Here is an 11,126-nt window from a genome sequence, read left to right as displayed (position 1 = left end):
TCCATTTCACACCCACCAGCCCTTTGCCACCCAAAGGGACATTCCCACTTGGGGTGGGTGGCTGCCTGCGGACCTTGCCTGCTCCCCAGACCTGCCCTTTGGCTGGGGAATTGCTTTGTGTCTGTGCTTTCAAGGTCAGGCAGGCTGTAGGGCTTTCCTCCTCCCACGCCTTTCCCGGCGGATGCTGTTCCCCGTGGGACTGCTGAGCTCTCTGGGGCAAAAGCCACCCTGCCAGGAGGGACACGAGCCACTTGACCTAAATATACACACTGGGTCGGTGGCAGTGACATGACAAGGATGACTCATGTCCAGCCACAGGCACTGAGCTGTGCCAAGCCTCAGCATCTTCCTCTACCCTGTCCCCCACCCTGGTTGCAGGGAGGGTCCCAGGGGATGCAGGATGCTGTGCTGTGGGCCGGGGTTCAGAGTGGGTATGGGGGCACTGCCACACAAATCCTGCTGTATGGCCTCTCCCCAAAAATCTGTCACCCAGAGGGGTTTGCCCAGCTAGGAGGAGGACAATGAAAGGCATCTGACCTTCTGCAACCCATCTCTGGGGTGAAACCCTTTGGAAAGTACCGGAGCAGGCAGCTGGAGATTCTTAAACTCCCTGGGAAGTGGGTAGTGAAAAGCATCCACCCCCCTGCTAAAAGCCCCCATTTCCCAGCTGAAAGCCCCCAGGAAAGCACCACTGAATGGCGCAGCCTCACCATTTCCAGCAGGTCCTCGTCCACTCGATGTTCAGGCAGTGCTCCCAGGGTGTGGGCACCGTAAGCTGGGGGTTTGTCCTGCTCCCTGCCAAGCTCTGGCTCTTATCCTACCCCCAGCTCCACCTCCAACCCACAGAGGGGGTGATGGTGACATGCCGGGGGGGGGGGGGGGGCAATGTTATTAATACATTTTGCCTAATAGGAGATGAAATCATCCTGGGTCATGGGTGGGCGTATGCCCCTTCACAGCTGTGTTTGTTGGGGATTCCAGGAACCTGGGGCAGCTCAGGCATAATTATTTCACATCTGACTCGTGAGATGATGTTTCTCCATCTAATTGAGCCTTCCTGCTCCTGCCAGCCTTGGTTAATCCCTTAAGGAAGGGAGAAAACACACATGCTGCTGGCTGGTGTCTGCGGCACTGGCAGCGAGTGCCAGCCCCCTGGGCATCGTGCCACATGGGGCTCCCCAACATCGCTGGGTGCCAGTTTGGCTGCTGCCATCATGACAGACTCCCTGGCCTGGGTCAGCTGGGGGATGTATCTGGAGACACATCACCTCCCTGCTGTGCCAACCCCGGAGCGCTGCTTTGGGCCACCGGTTTGCCGCCAGCTGCACCAGTTCAACCAGCACACGACTGGTTTGCAGCCCACCTGCACCAGTCCAGCCTCTGCCAGCTGCCCATGGTGGTTAGCAGTTGGGGTGAGCCCCACAAGGATTCCCTCTTAGTGGCTGGGGAACACCCAGGGGCTCTCAGGCTGGGCAGGCACCAGCATGAGATGAGTTGGTGTGTGCTCAGCCCAGAGGGCTGGCCAGGGCGAAGGGTCAGGGTGCCCAGGGCTACGGCTTAGACTGCTGGGGGTCTTGCCCACCCCCGTAACCACAGAGTGAGTGTCCTGGTTCTGGCCAGGCGTGTGGTGCTCAATCACTGTTTGGGGCTGAACCACCACAGTGATCTATCCCTTGCCAGCCTCCCCCCGAGCAGCAGGGAGAGGAAATAATGCCAGCTCTGTTCTTCCTCTCAGGGATGGCCAGGAACTGACCCCCAGCAGCCAAAATTAGCCAGGGGTGATGATTCACCCAGCACATCACGCAGCACCGCAGCCCCACATGCCAACACGTCACTGCCTGGCCAGGGGTCGTGGCCTGGCTTGCTTCAGCTGGGCACGTGTTGGGCACGGGGATGGGGCACTGGGGTCCCTGGGGGGTGAGGACCCCCAGCTGGTGCTGGCAGCAACGAGCAGCTGAAAAGGGCATCCCAGCTTGGGGGCAAGGGGGGATAAGGGAGCATGCTTGGCTCAAGAGCTGGCCCCAAACTCCACGAGCATCTCCAGCAGTGCACCAAGAAGCATCTTCCCGTGAACACAGCTTTAATATCACGGGCCTCCCCCCACATTGGTACACATATACATTCACTGTATATAGACATACATGGAGAGCAGTGCTATGTATGGGTGCCAGAAAGCACACACAGCAGCCCCCAGGCCCCCAAGCAGTGGGGGGCATGTCCCCACTTGGGCCTGGGGCTGGAGAGATACAGGGGCTGTGGACCACCAGGAGCCAACGTTGCTTTCATGAAGCCTTCGACAGTGAGCATAGGCGAGCAGGAACCTCCTCTAACATAGCACCATCCACAGGGTTTCCCCAATGGGCTGAGGGGTGCAGGCAAGCCCCCCTGGATTAAAGACAAATACACTGCTAGCAGGCATGTGAGACAGAGGGTAGTGCACAGAGAAAGTCTCCGGCCTCCCCCAAGTCTTTGCCAAACCATTGCAGCTGCAAAAGGGGAACTGGGCGCCAGTTGAGGTTAAGGTGAAATTTATTCAGACAGAGGTGGTTGCAGGGTGAGGGTGAGGGATGCTGTGCAGGGAAGCACCGCCTGGCCCAAGGACATGGGCAGCTCCACCAGCAGTGAGTGGGGAGCACGGGGAAAATGGGGGGTCTGTAGGGGGTCAGGGAAGGGGATCACTGTGTTAGATGAGGAGAGGGGAGCCCAACCATGCCAAGTCCCAGCTCTGCTGACGGGCCACTAGAGAGGGGGCACAGGGCCAAGCAAATAAGTTAAAAATCAAACTGGGAACAGCCCAGGAGACCTCCAGGTGGGAAAGGGGGCTATGAGCATTGGGGGGGTGGGGGGGGATGGTTTGATATAGATTTCACCTTAACGGGCAATAAAATCGATATGAAAGGAAAAACCCACGAGCAGCAAAAATACACGTTAGAAATAGCACCAGGTTCCTGCTGGGGGCTGGCAGGCATGCAGCCCCCACCACCACGGGCAGCTCAGCCCTGGCTGGGGCAGCAGCCAGGCCCCGCTGCCGGGCAGCCCTGCCCGCCGAGACACTGCCTGCACCTACGCCTCCGGCTGCCCTCCCGTCTTGCCACCAGTGACCCCACGGGCATCTGCGGAGAGAAGCGAGACAGCGTGGGAGCCAAGGTGGGAGCGCCCAGCATCGTACGTACCCCAGCTCTGCGCTGGGCAAGCGGCACCACGGGGGGATGCTGCCCGACCTGCCCATGCCATGGCCGTGCCCGCCATGCCTACCTGCCCCTGGGTGCTGCTGGCAGTGCAGCTCGCACTCCTCCTTGCTCTCAAAGCGGTTGAGGTTGCCCCGGCAGCCGCTGTAGACGAAGGGCCGGCACTCCTTGACTCTTTGGTTGTAGTACCAGCGCAGCGTGTAGCGCTGGCAGTCCCCCTCATCCAGAGGCAGGCTGCAGGGATCAGCTGCAGGGGGCAAACAGTGATGGTGAGGGGCGGGCAGGAGCCGGCAGCGTGCCAACAGTGGAGGCAGAGGAAGAGAAAGCCCAGAGAGGAAGGCAGGGGATGGCTCCCAGCTGAGCACAGGCAGCGTTTGGCTGGAGGAGACACCTCTGTGCCCTGCCTGAGTGCTGGCTGTGAGGGCAGGAGGTGAGGTTCTGGGCAGGCTGTCTCCTCACAGCAGCTCCCAGCAAAGGCTGGGATAGAGCTGAGAGAGAGGTGACCTGGGGACATGATGGCAAATATGCCCCTTGGCAGGGTACTGGAGAGACCCTCCGCATGCTACTGCTGAGGCTTCTCTGGTCTCCTGGAGACTTAGGGATGCCCTTCTGTGGCTCATGACCAGGAGCACAGGAAACCTGTCAGAGGTAGCAGGTCCCACCAGCCCAGCAAACCACCCAACACTACTGGTGACAGCTTTGGTGAGGAGGACAGGCAGTGAATGCTGCACAGCATGCACAGCAGTGCTGTGGCTGGGAACACACACCCTGCCTGGGTGGCACGGAGGGCTGCAAATCCCAAATGCCCCCAGCCAGAGGCTGCAGGGACCCACTGCTAGGCAGGATGCAGAAGCATCACCCCCACAAAGCCCATGCAGCCCCGCAGCTTCTCCCAGCGGCTCAAACCTCAGTGCCAGGTGGGTGCAGGGAACCTCACCACTTATCGTGTGATGCTCCGAGCTGTCCATCTCTGGGACCTCACTGTAGTCCTCCTCATCGTCCCCATACATGCTCTCATACTCGAGGTCATCAGTGTCAACCATGACCTGCCTGTCCTGCCCTGGGAGACAGTGTCGAGCGTGAGCATCCCTCCCCATCCACTCCCTCCTGCTCCCACCCGCCCCAGCCCTGGCTCTGCAACCCCCTGCACACCCCCACACACACTCCCTTGCTGCCCTCTCCCATCCCCACTCTTTAATTAAAGCCCCATGGGACTGGTGACAAGGCCACTGGTGGGTTATCCATCCGTGGCCGCAAGCCGAGGGCAGGGACATGGCCAGCCACACAACGGAGCAGGGGAAAAGGGTGATGGGAACTGAAAGCACAGGGATGATACTCACCTTCCTCTTCCTCAGCATGTGATAATTTGAGCACAGGGACTGCATGAGTGCTGTCAGCAGGGAATGGTTGCGGGGCGAAGGGCCCTTTGAGGGGAAGGACATGGCGCAGGCATCAGGAAGGAGGCAAGAGGGTCCAGGGCATTTCCACCCTGCGTCCCGGGGAACCACCCCTTGCAACTGGGGAACAGCCCAGCACTGCCCCAGCACTGCTGCAGCCTGCCAGGGTACATGACCAGGGATGGGGGACCTGGGGACACCCCATCCTCTCTCTGCACTGCAGACCAGGGCTGCTGGGGGCTCCCGGAGCAGGGACAGGCAGGAGGAGCTGCTGCCCCAGCACCTGCTGGGAGCCTCACAGGACGGAAATGGGGGTGATGAGTGGCACGGGGAGGCACATGTGCCCATGGGGCCAGATCTTGTGGGCGCTCCAGGCTCCATCACCTGTTTGGCCGTGCTCCCTCTCCTGGCGGACGATTCTTCCTCCTCCCTGTGCAGAGTGGAAGCTGCTCCTGGCCTGAGCCCCCCAGCCTCCTTGGAGAGAAAGCACCCACCTCATCCCAGCCCACCTCTTGCCCCCATCCCTCCAGCCCACCATCCCCTCCAGCAGCCCTGGTCCCTGCAAGCCCACCTGTCCCGGGCTATTCCTGATTGCACAGACCCTGGAAGCACCCAGGCCCAACTGGCACCATCCCAAGCCAGGTCTCCCTGGGGAACCCTGCTGCACCATCACCATCCCCTCCTCCCTGTGCACTGTCCCATGCTAATGCTAACCCTGACCGAGATGGTCCCAGAGGGTGCCAGCTGCCTCCTGCCCGCCCCCCCTCAAACCATCAGACCCCTTCAGTGCCCTATGTGCAGGGCAAGGGCAAAGGACAGGAAGGGAAAGCTGCAACCTGAGTGCTCACGTGAATCCACGCGCCGTGGGAAGTGGCCACCGCAGGCTGTAGGAGAGATGGGATGGGGGGGTCAGGGGCAGCGTGGGCTGGACCCCCAGCTGCAGGGCAGTGTGGTGGGGGGTGCTCACCACAGTGCTGGCTCATCTCCTGCCTGACGAAGGTGCGTATCTCCTCCTCCTGCCGGGCACACAGAAGGGCGAAGGATCCACATCGCAAAAGGGGACAGTGTAATTAGGGAGGGGGAAAAACCCTTTCCCCAGGCTCCCGGGCCAGACTAAGCCCTTTCATCAGCAGCAGTGGGATGAATCCAGCACCCCCTCTCCCACCCTGGTGACCTCAGTGCCACAAGCCCATGCTGGCTCCCTCCTGGCTCCTTACCGTCATCCCGGGCTCCCCCTTCTCTCCACGGAGCCCATGGGTGCCTGGACTGCCCTAGGGACAAGCAGAGGGGAGGTGGGGGGCTGGCCTTGGCTGGGGGTTACCCACCAGGGCTGGGAACTCGCTCACCCACCTGCTCTCCTCTCTCACCAGGGATGCCTGGCACACCACGGGCCCCTGGCACCGACTGTCCAGGGGGTCCTCTCTCCCCCTGCAAAGGACAAGTGCTCAGGGTATGTGTGGCAGCTGCGGAGCCTCTCTGCCCTCCCCAGTACCACTGATGTGCTCCTTTCCCCACCCCTGCACCTCGGGGACACCTGCACAGGTGGGGATGGGAACAGGGATGATTTTAGCCCAGCTCCAGGACAAGTAGGGTCCCAACCCCCCATGCTTCCATCCCCTAGGCAGGGGGACACAAGGAAGGAGCCCAAAGCCAGTGAGGTGGCAGGGCAGACACAGAGCTGGGACATGGCCCCTAATGCCACCAACCCTTCATGTGCTCCAGGGGCAGGGCTGTCCTCCTCTCATTGGCACCTGGAGGGGGGACCACCCACCCATGGTGGGGACTCACCTTCTGGCCCTGCATGCCCTCGGGACCTCGTGGGCCAACGCTTCCTGGGGGCCCCGGGGGACCAGGAGTACCATCGCTGCCCCGGGGACCAGGGCTACCGATAATGCCTGGAGCACCCTGCAGAAGAGTAGAGGGTGAGACCTGGGGGGTGCCGGAGTCCCCTGACCCCAGAGTAGGTCCCATGGACATCTTCTGACCCCACAGCTCCACCAGCACTGGTGCCTTCTTGTGGGGATTAATTGTCACTCATTAGGTTAGTGACATAATTTAGAGCAGTGCTGGACAGCTCTTCTGGGAGCATCAGGATCTACTGTACATCAGACCAAGGCCCAGTACTGGTGACAGCAATGGGTGCAATGCACACCATCACTGTAAGGCCTGCTCACCCGCTCTCCTTTCTCTCCCTGGTCTCCTTTGGCTCCCTGCTGTCCATCGAATCCCCGGTCACCCTGTGAAAAGGAAGGGGCAGGCAGTGGGAGGCAGGCAGCAGAGGGGGGCAGGCAGTGGGGGAGGGCAGGCAGTGAGGGAGGGCAGGCAGTGAGGGAGGGAGCAGGTAGTGCCAGCAGAGCTTTTCCCAGCACTGCCCTGACCTACCTTGGGTCCCATGAGCCCCTCCTTCCCGGGGATGCCCGGTGGTCCCAACAGACCCAGCTCTCCCTGCGGGACAAAGCAGCTGTCCGTCAGGCACCGGCTGCGCGCCCGCGTCCCAGCCCCGCACCGGCGCAGTGCTTACCGGCTCGCCTTTCCTCCCTGGCAGCCCTGAGCGCCCTGGGATCCCTGGCTCTCCCTATAGCAGGCAGGAGAGAGGCAGGGGGGTCAGGTCTGTACCCCGCAATGCTCACCCCAGAGCCGCAGGCAGAGGAGGGCACCCCATGCCCCTGCCATGAGGCTGAGCTCTGGCCTCAGCCGTCTCCCTGCTCTGCCCGGCTGGTGGAGGGGATCCAAAGAGCTGCAGCCTCCAGGCACCATCCGGGCTCCTGCAGCACCCCGTGGGCACCCACTCACCTTCTCGCCCTTGTCCCCATCAAGGCCGCAGGCACCTTTCATGCCCCGGTCACCCTGCAAGGACGAGAAGGGGAGTCAAAGCCATGACATGCACAGGTCCTGCCCAGGGGAGCACCACCAGGCAGAGGGACAGACCCACCTTGGGGCCACGCATGCCCAGGGGTCCCATGTCCCCCTTCTCTCCACGGGCTCCAGGGATCCCATCACGGCCGGGCTGGCCCTGTGGACAGCACACAGTGTGACAGGGTCCACTCCTGCCCGCAGTGGGGTAGAAGCAGCACCGAGACATGGCTACTCACCGGCTCGCCAGGCTCTCCTGATGCTCCAACCTCTCCCTGGAAAAGGCAAAGGCATCAGTCAGGGCCCAAGGGGGTCAGTGCCCCCAACACCCCTGGCAGCAAAGTGTGCCCAGCTCCTCACCTTCTGCCCACCAGGGCCACGTGCCCCAGGGAAGCCTGTGGAGCCCTTCTCCCCTTGCTCGCCTCTCGCCCCCTGCAAGCAGAAACCCAGATCAACACAGGGCAGGAGGGAGAGCTCCAGCCATGGCAGAGCTGAGGTACTGCCAGAGCGGCTTCTGAGGCCAGCTCTGGCAGCTCCCCTTGCCAGGGTACCAAGCATCATGCTTCACAAGCCCCCCCAGCCCCATACCTTCTCTCCAGGCATGCCTTGCTCCCCCTTGTCCCCCTTGTCCCCTTCTGTCCCCTTCAGGCCACGGTCTCCCTGAAAAGGGGGAAACACAGGGAGGGGTCAGGGGAGATGCTCAGACACACATTTGGGTGGGGAGGACAGACACCCCCTCCCGGGGCAGGGACATGGGTGCCCATAGGGTGGCTGAAGGAGAGGGGGCAACATGCTCTGTGAGGGAGGGTGCCCTCAGCAGCAAGAAGCATCCCTCAGCTCTTCTGGCAGGCAAAGGCAGATAGGAGGTTGTTCTGTGATGCTCAGGGAAGTGGGGTGCAGAATCAACCCCGTAGGACTGGGAGCTGCCCAGGGCCAGGAGCAGAGCAGGCAGGGCCTTGGGGAGGGGGCTGTGCAGGGGAGCCCCTGCCCATCAGGACAAATAGGGTGATGCAGAGGGGAACAGGGAGGACAGGGACAGGGAGGACAGTGACGGCACTTACCGGCTCCCCCTTACTGCCCCGTACTCCAGCAGGTCCCTCCAGCACCACAGTATCACCCTGCACACCCAAAGGAGAGAGGTGGGAGTGAGTGGGAGGGTGGGGGTCAGGACTGACCCCCTCTCTCCCACTGCCCCCTGCACTGGGGTCTTACCTTGTCTCCTTTGGGCCCTGGGGCCCCACTCTCTCCCTGCAAGGAAGCAGAGATGATGAGATACCGCAAAGGATGTGCAGTGGGAAGTGGGCACCCCCAGTCCCTGGGGGTACATCATTTGTGCCCCCTGGCTCCCCCTTACCTTGTCACCACGCTCCCCCCGGTTCCCAGGCAAGCCCTGCAGGAGAGAGGAGAAGGGTGGTCAGGGAAGGACCTGGCTGGGGGTGCAGCGGGGGACTGGGGTATTTACCGCCGGCCCACGATCCCCTTCCGGCCCTGGGCGCCCATCTTCACCCTGTGAGAAGAAAGGGATAGGAAAGGGTCTAGCACAGGGGCACCCCTGGCATCTCACCACCCCAGGGACAGGCATGGTGCTGGCTCACTGTCCCCTTGGGGTTGTGCCATGGGATTCCCTGTCTCTGGTGGCAGGGACACAAGGGAGATGTAGGGGGGACCATGGTGGTACCTACCCGCGGCCCTGGGTCTCCACGCTCGCCTCTGGCTCCTGGCAGCCCAGCCCCCGGAACACCCTGCCAGGGGAAAGGCAAGAGCTTGTCCCTGTCCTTGCTGCCCAATGCTCCCCCCAGGCATGCCATGTCCCCCACCATGCCAAGGGCACCCCCAGCCCCTTAACACCGGCCTGGGTGCCTGGTACAGAGCAGGCTCCCGTGTGCGACCATCCAGAGAGGTTCCAGCATCACCCACCCAGGGGGTGACTACAGCAAGAACACCCCACAAGAGGAGCAGCCCCACACCCCTCATGCTATAGGGCTGTCTTCTGTCCTACCTTGTCACCCTTTGGGCCAGAGGCCCCTTGTATGCCCTAAAAGAAAGGAGAGGGTGAGTGAGTCACAAGAGGAACGTGATGCTGAGCACCCCACAAAGCATCCCTGGGGCTCCGAGAGCAACTCTGGCCCTAAGCTGGAGCCCCCTGCAACCTCCAACCCCAGGGGCTGGGAAGGTGCAGAGTGGGTCCCCATCACCCTGCTGAGCTGGCAGAGGAGCCAGGGCAGGGCCTGCACCCTGCCAGGGATGCTGCCGCATGGAGCCCCATACTCACGGCTGGCCCCGGGGGCCCTGCAGGTCCTGGTGGCCCAGATGTGCCATCTCTCCCAGGAAAGCCAATCAGACCCTGGCAGGGAAACACTGATGAGCAGGAAAGAACCATGTCCAGGGGTCAGTGGGGCTTGTAGGGACACTGCTGGTGCTGCTTGAGGGTCCAGAGTCACCCACACCAGCAAAGTCGAGCACTGGCTATAGCCTTTACCCTCTCTCCTGGGGAACCCGGGGGGCCAGGTTGCCCATTGTCCCCTCTCAGGCCAGGCTGTCCCGGTGTCCCAGCAATGCCTGCTAAGCCTGGAGGTCCCGGTGGTCCTGGCAAGCCAATGTCACCCTAGAGCAGAGAGGAAAAAAGATTGGGCCTGTGAAAACAGCCCCTTGGGAAGCCAAGCTGGAGCAGCACCTGCGCACTGGGGACACAGTGAGCCAGGGGGACAAGGATTACCTTTAAGCCTGGAGGCCCGACCTGTCCCGGCGGTCCCTGCACACCGACACCTGGCGATCCCTGGTAGTGACAGAGAGCACATGGTGTGTCTCCTGGCTGGCAGGCAGGGGCACTGTGCCATCCGGAGCTGTCCCCCAGGGCTGGGACCAGGGGACACATACCTTCTCTCCTTTGGCTCCAGAAGACCCCTTGGCTCCCTGTGAAGACACCAAACAGCTGGGAAAGGCTTGACAGTGGGTGGCATGGGCATAAGTCCCCCCACTGACAGCATTCACTTCCATTAGCATCTATCTCCTGACCCTCCATGTGCTTCCTACTCACGTCTTCCCCAGGATCTCCTGGCTCCCCGAATCGTCCTGGCTCCCCCTGGCAGGGGGAAACAAGAAAAAAACAAGAGCAGATGATGATGCATGGGGTCAGCAGCTGCATCTGCTCCCCTGCTGCTGTGGACAGACAGACAGGTAGCCCAGGGTCCCCATGGCTCCCTCCCCACCAGCCCCCCAAGTAGGGTTCACCTTCTCGCCCTTGGGGCCTGGCAATCCTCTGTCACCCTTGGAGCCCTGACAGGGGGAAAGCAGTGTTAGGGGAGGGGGCAGCCACAGGGCTGGCCAACCCCCCGGAAGGCAGTGGGTGGTGGTAACGGGTATAAGGTTAAAGGGGGGGTTGAGCGTAATGGTGGGGGGGGGATAAGGTCGATGGGGTCAACTCACAGGTTCTCCCAGCAGAACTCCCTCCAGCAACGCCGGCTCACCCTGCAACAGCAGGCGGGTGCTCAGGCATGCCATGCCCACGGCAGATGTCAGAACCCTGCGGACCCCCTGCCCACCTCAGCCCCCATGGCTTTGGCAGGAGTGGGAGTCTCCCCATCTCACACCCCAGCTCCTTACCTTCTCGCCTTTGGCGCCAGGAGGGCCAGCGATGGTCTGGGGCACAGAAGAGAGAGGTGAGCAAGGCTGCACAGGGAAGCTCCCC

The 11,126-nt window shown here is 62.1% G+C and overlaps 1 protein-coding gene across 1 annotated transcript in view; it reads right to left on the bottom strand.

The window, feature by feature from the left end:
• Positions 1-3,030: 3,030 nt before the first annotated feature.
• Positions 3,031-11,126, bottom strand: part of COL7A1 (collagen type VII alpha 1 chain) — a gene marked incomplete at its 5' end in the record, with an annotated part of 28,618 nt that continues 20,522 nt past the window's right edge. Inside the window, 31 exons of the mRNA XM_084269555.1 lie at positions 3,031-3,113; positions 3,256-3,435; positions 4,126-4,248; positions 4,529-4,612; positions 5,434-5,469; positions 5,553-5,601; positions 5,803-5,856; positions 5,936-6,013; positions 6,374-6,490; positions 6,760-6,822; positions 6,968-7,030; positions 7,107-7,160; positions 7,379-7,432; positions 7,518-7,598; positions 7,678-7,713; positions 7,799-7,870; positions 8,027-8,098; positions 8,500-8,556; positions 8,651-8,686; positions 8,793-8,828; positions 8,901-8,945; positions 9,121-9,180; positions 9,438-9,473; positions 9,711-9,782; positions 9,918-10,043; positions 10,155-10,214; positions 10,316-10,351; positions 10,476-10,520; positions 10,670-10,714; positions 10,865-10,906; positions 11,042-11,077. Of these exons, the coding sequence (XP_084125681.1) occupies positions 3,064-3,113; positions 3,256-3,435; positions 4,126-4,248; positions 4,529-4,612; positions 5,434-5,469; positions 5,553-5,601; positions 5,803-5,856; positions 5,936-6,013; positions 6,374-6,490; positions 6,760-6,822; positions 6,968-7,030; positions 7,107-7,160; positions 7,379-7,432; positions 7,518-7,598; positions 7,678-7,713; positions 7,799-7,870; positions 8,027-8,098; positions 8,500-8,556; positions 8,651-8,686; positions 8,793-8,828; positions 8,901-8,945; positions 9,121-9,180; positions 9,438-9,473; positions 9,711-9,782; positions 9,918-10,043; positions 10,155-10,214; positions 10,316-10,351; positions 10,476-10,520; positions 10,670-10,714; positions 10,865-10,906; positions 11,042-11,077 (1,998 nt within the window). The 3' untranslated portion in view covers positions 3,031-3,063. The remainder of the gene's footprint in view (positions 3,114-3,255; positions 3,436-4,125; positions 4,249-4,528; positions 4,613-5,433; positions 5,470-5,552; positions 5,602-5,802; positions 5,857-5,935; positions 6,014-6,373; positions 6,491-6,759; positions 6,823-6,967; positions 7,031-7,106; positions 7,161-7,378; positions 7,433-7,517; positions 7,599-7,677; positions 7,714-7,798; positions 7,871-8,026; positions 8,099-8,499; positions 8,557-8,650; positions 8,687-8,792; positions 8,829-8,900; positions 8,946-9,120; positions 9,181-9,437; positions 9,474-9,710; positions 9,783-9,917; positions 10,044-10,154; positions 10,215-10,315; positions 10,352-10,475; positions 10,521-10,669; positions 10,715-10,864; positions 10,907-11,041; positions 11,078-11,126) is intronic.

The sequence above is a fragment of the Gallinula chloropus genome (genome assembly GCF_964237585.1).
Source record: "Gallinula chloropus genome assembly, chromosome: 12".
In the NCBI taxonomy this organism is placed as follows: domain Eukaryota; kingdom Metazoa; phylum Chordata; class Aves; order Gruiformes; family Rallidae; genus Gallinula; species Gallinula chloropus.
This window is presented reverse-complemented; position numbering and strand designations above follow the sequence as displayed.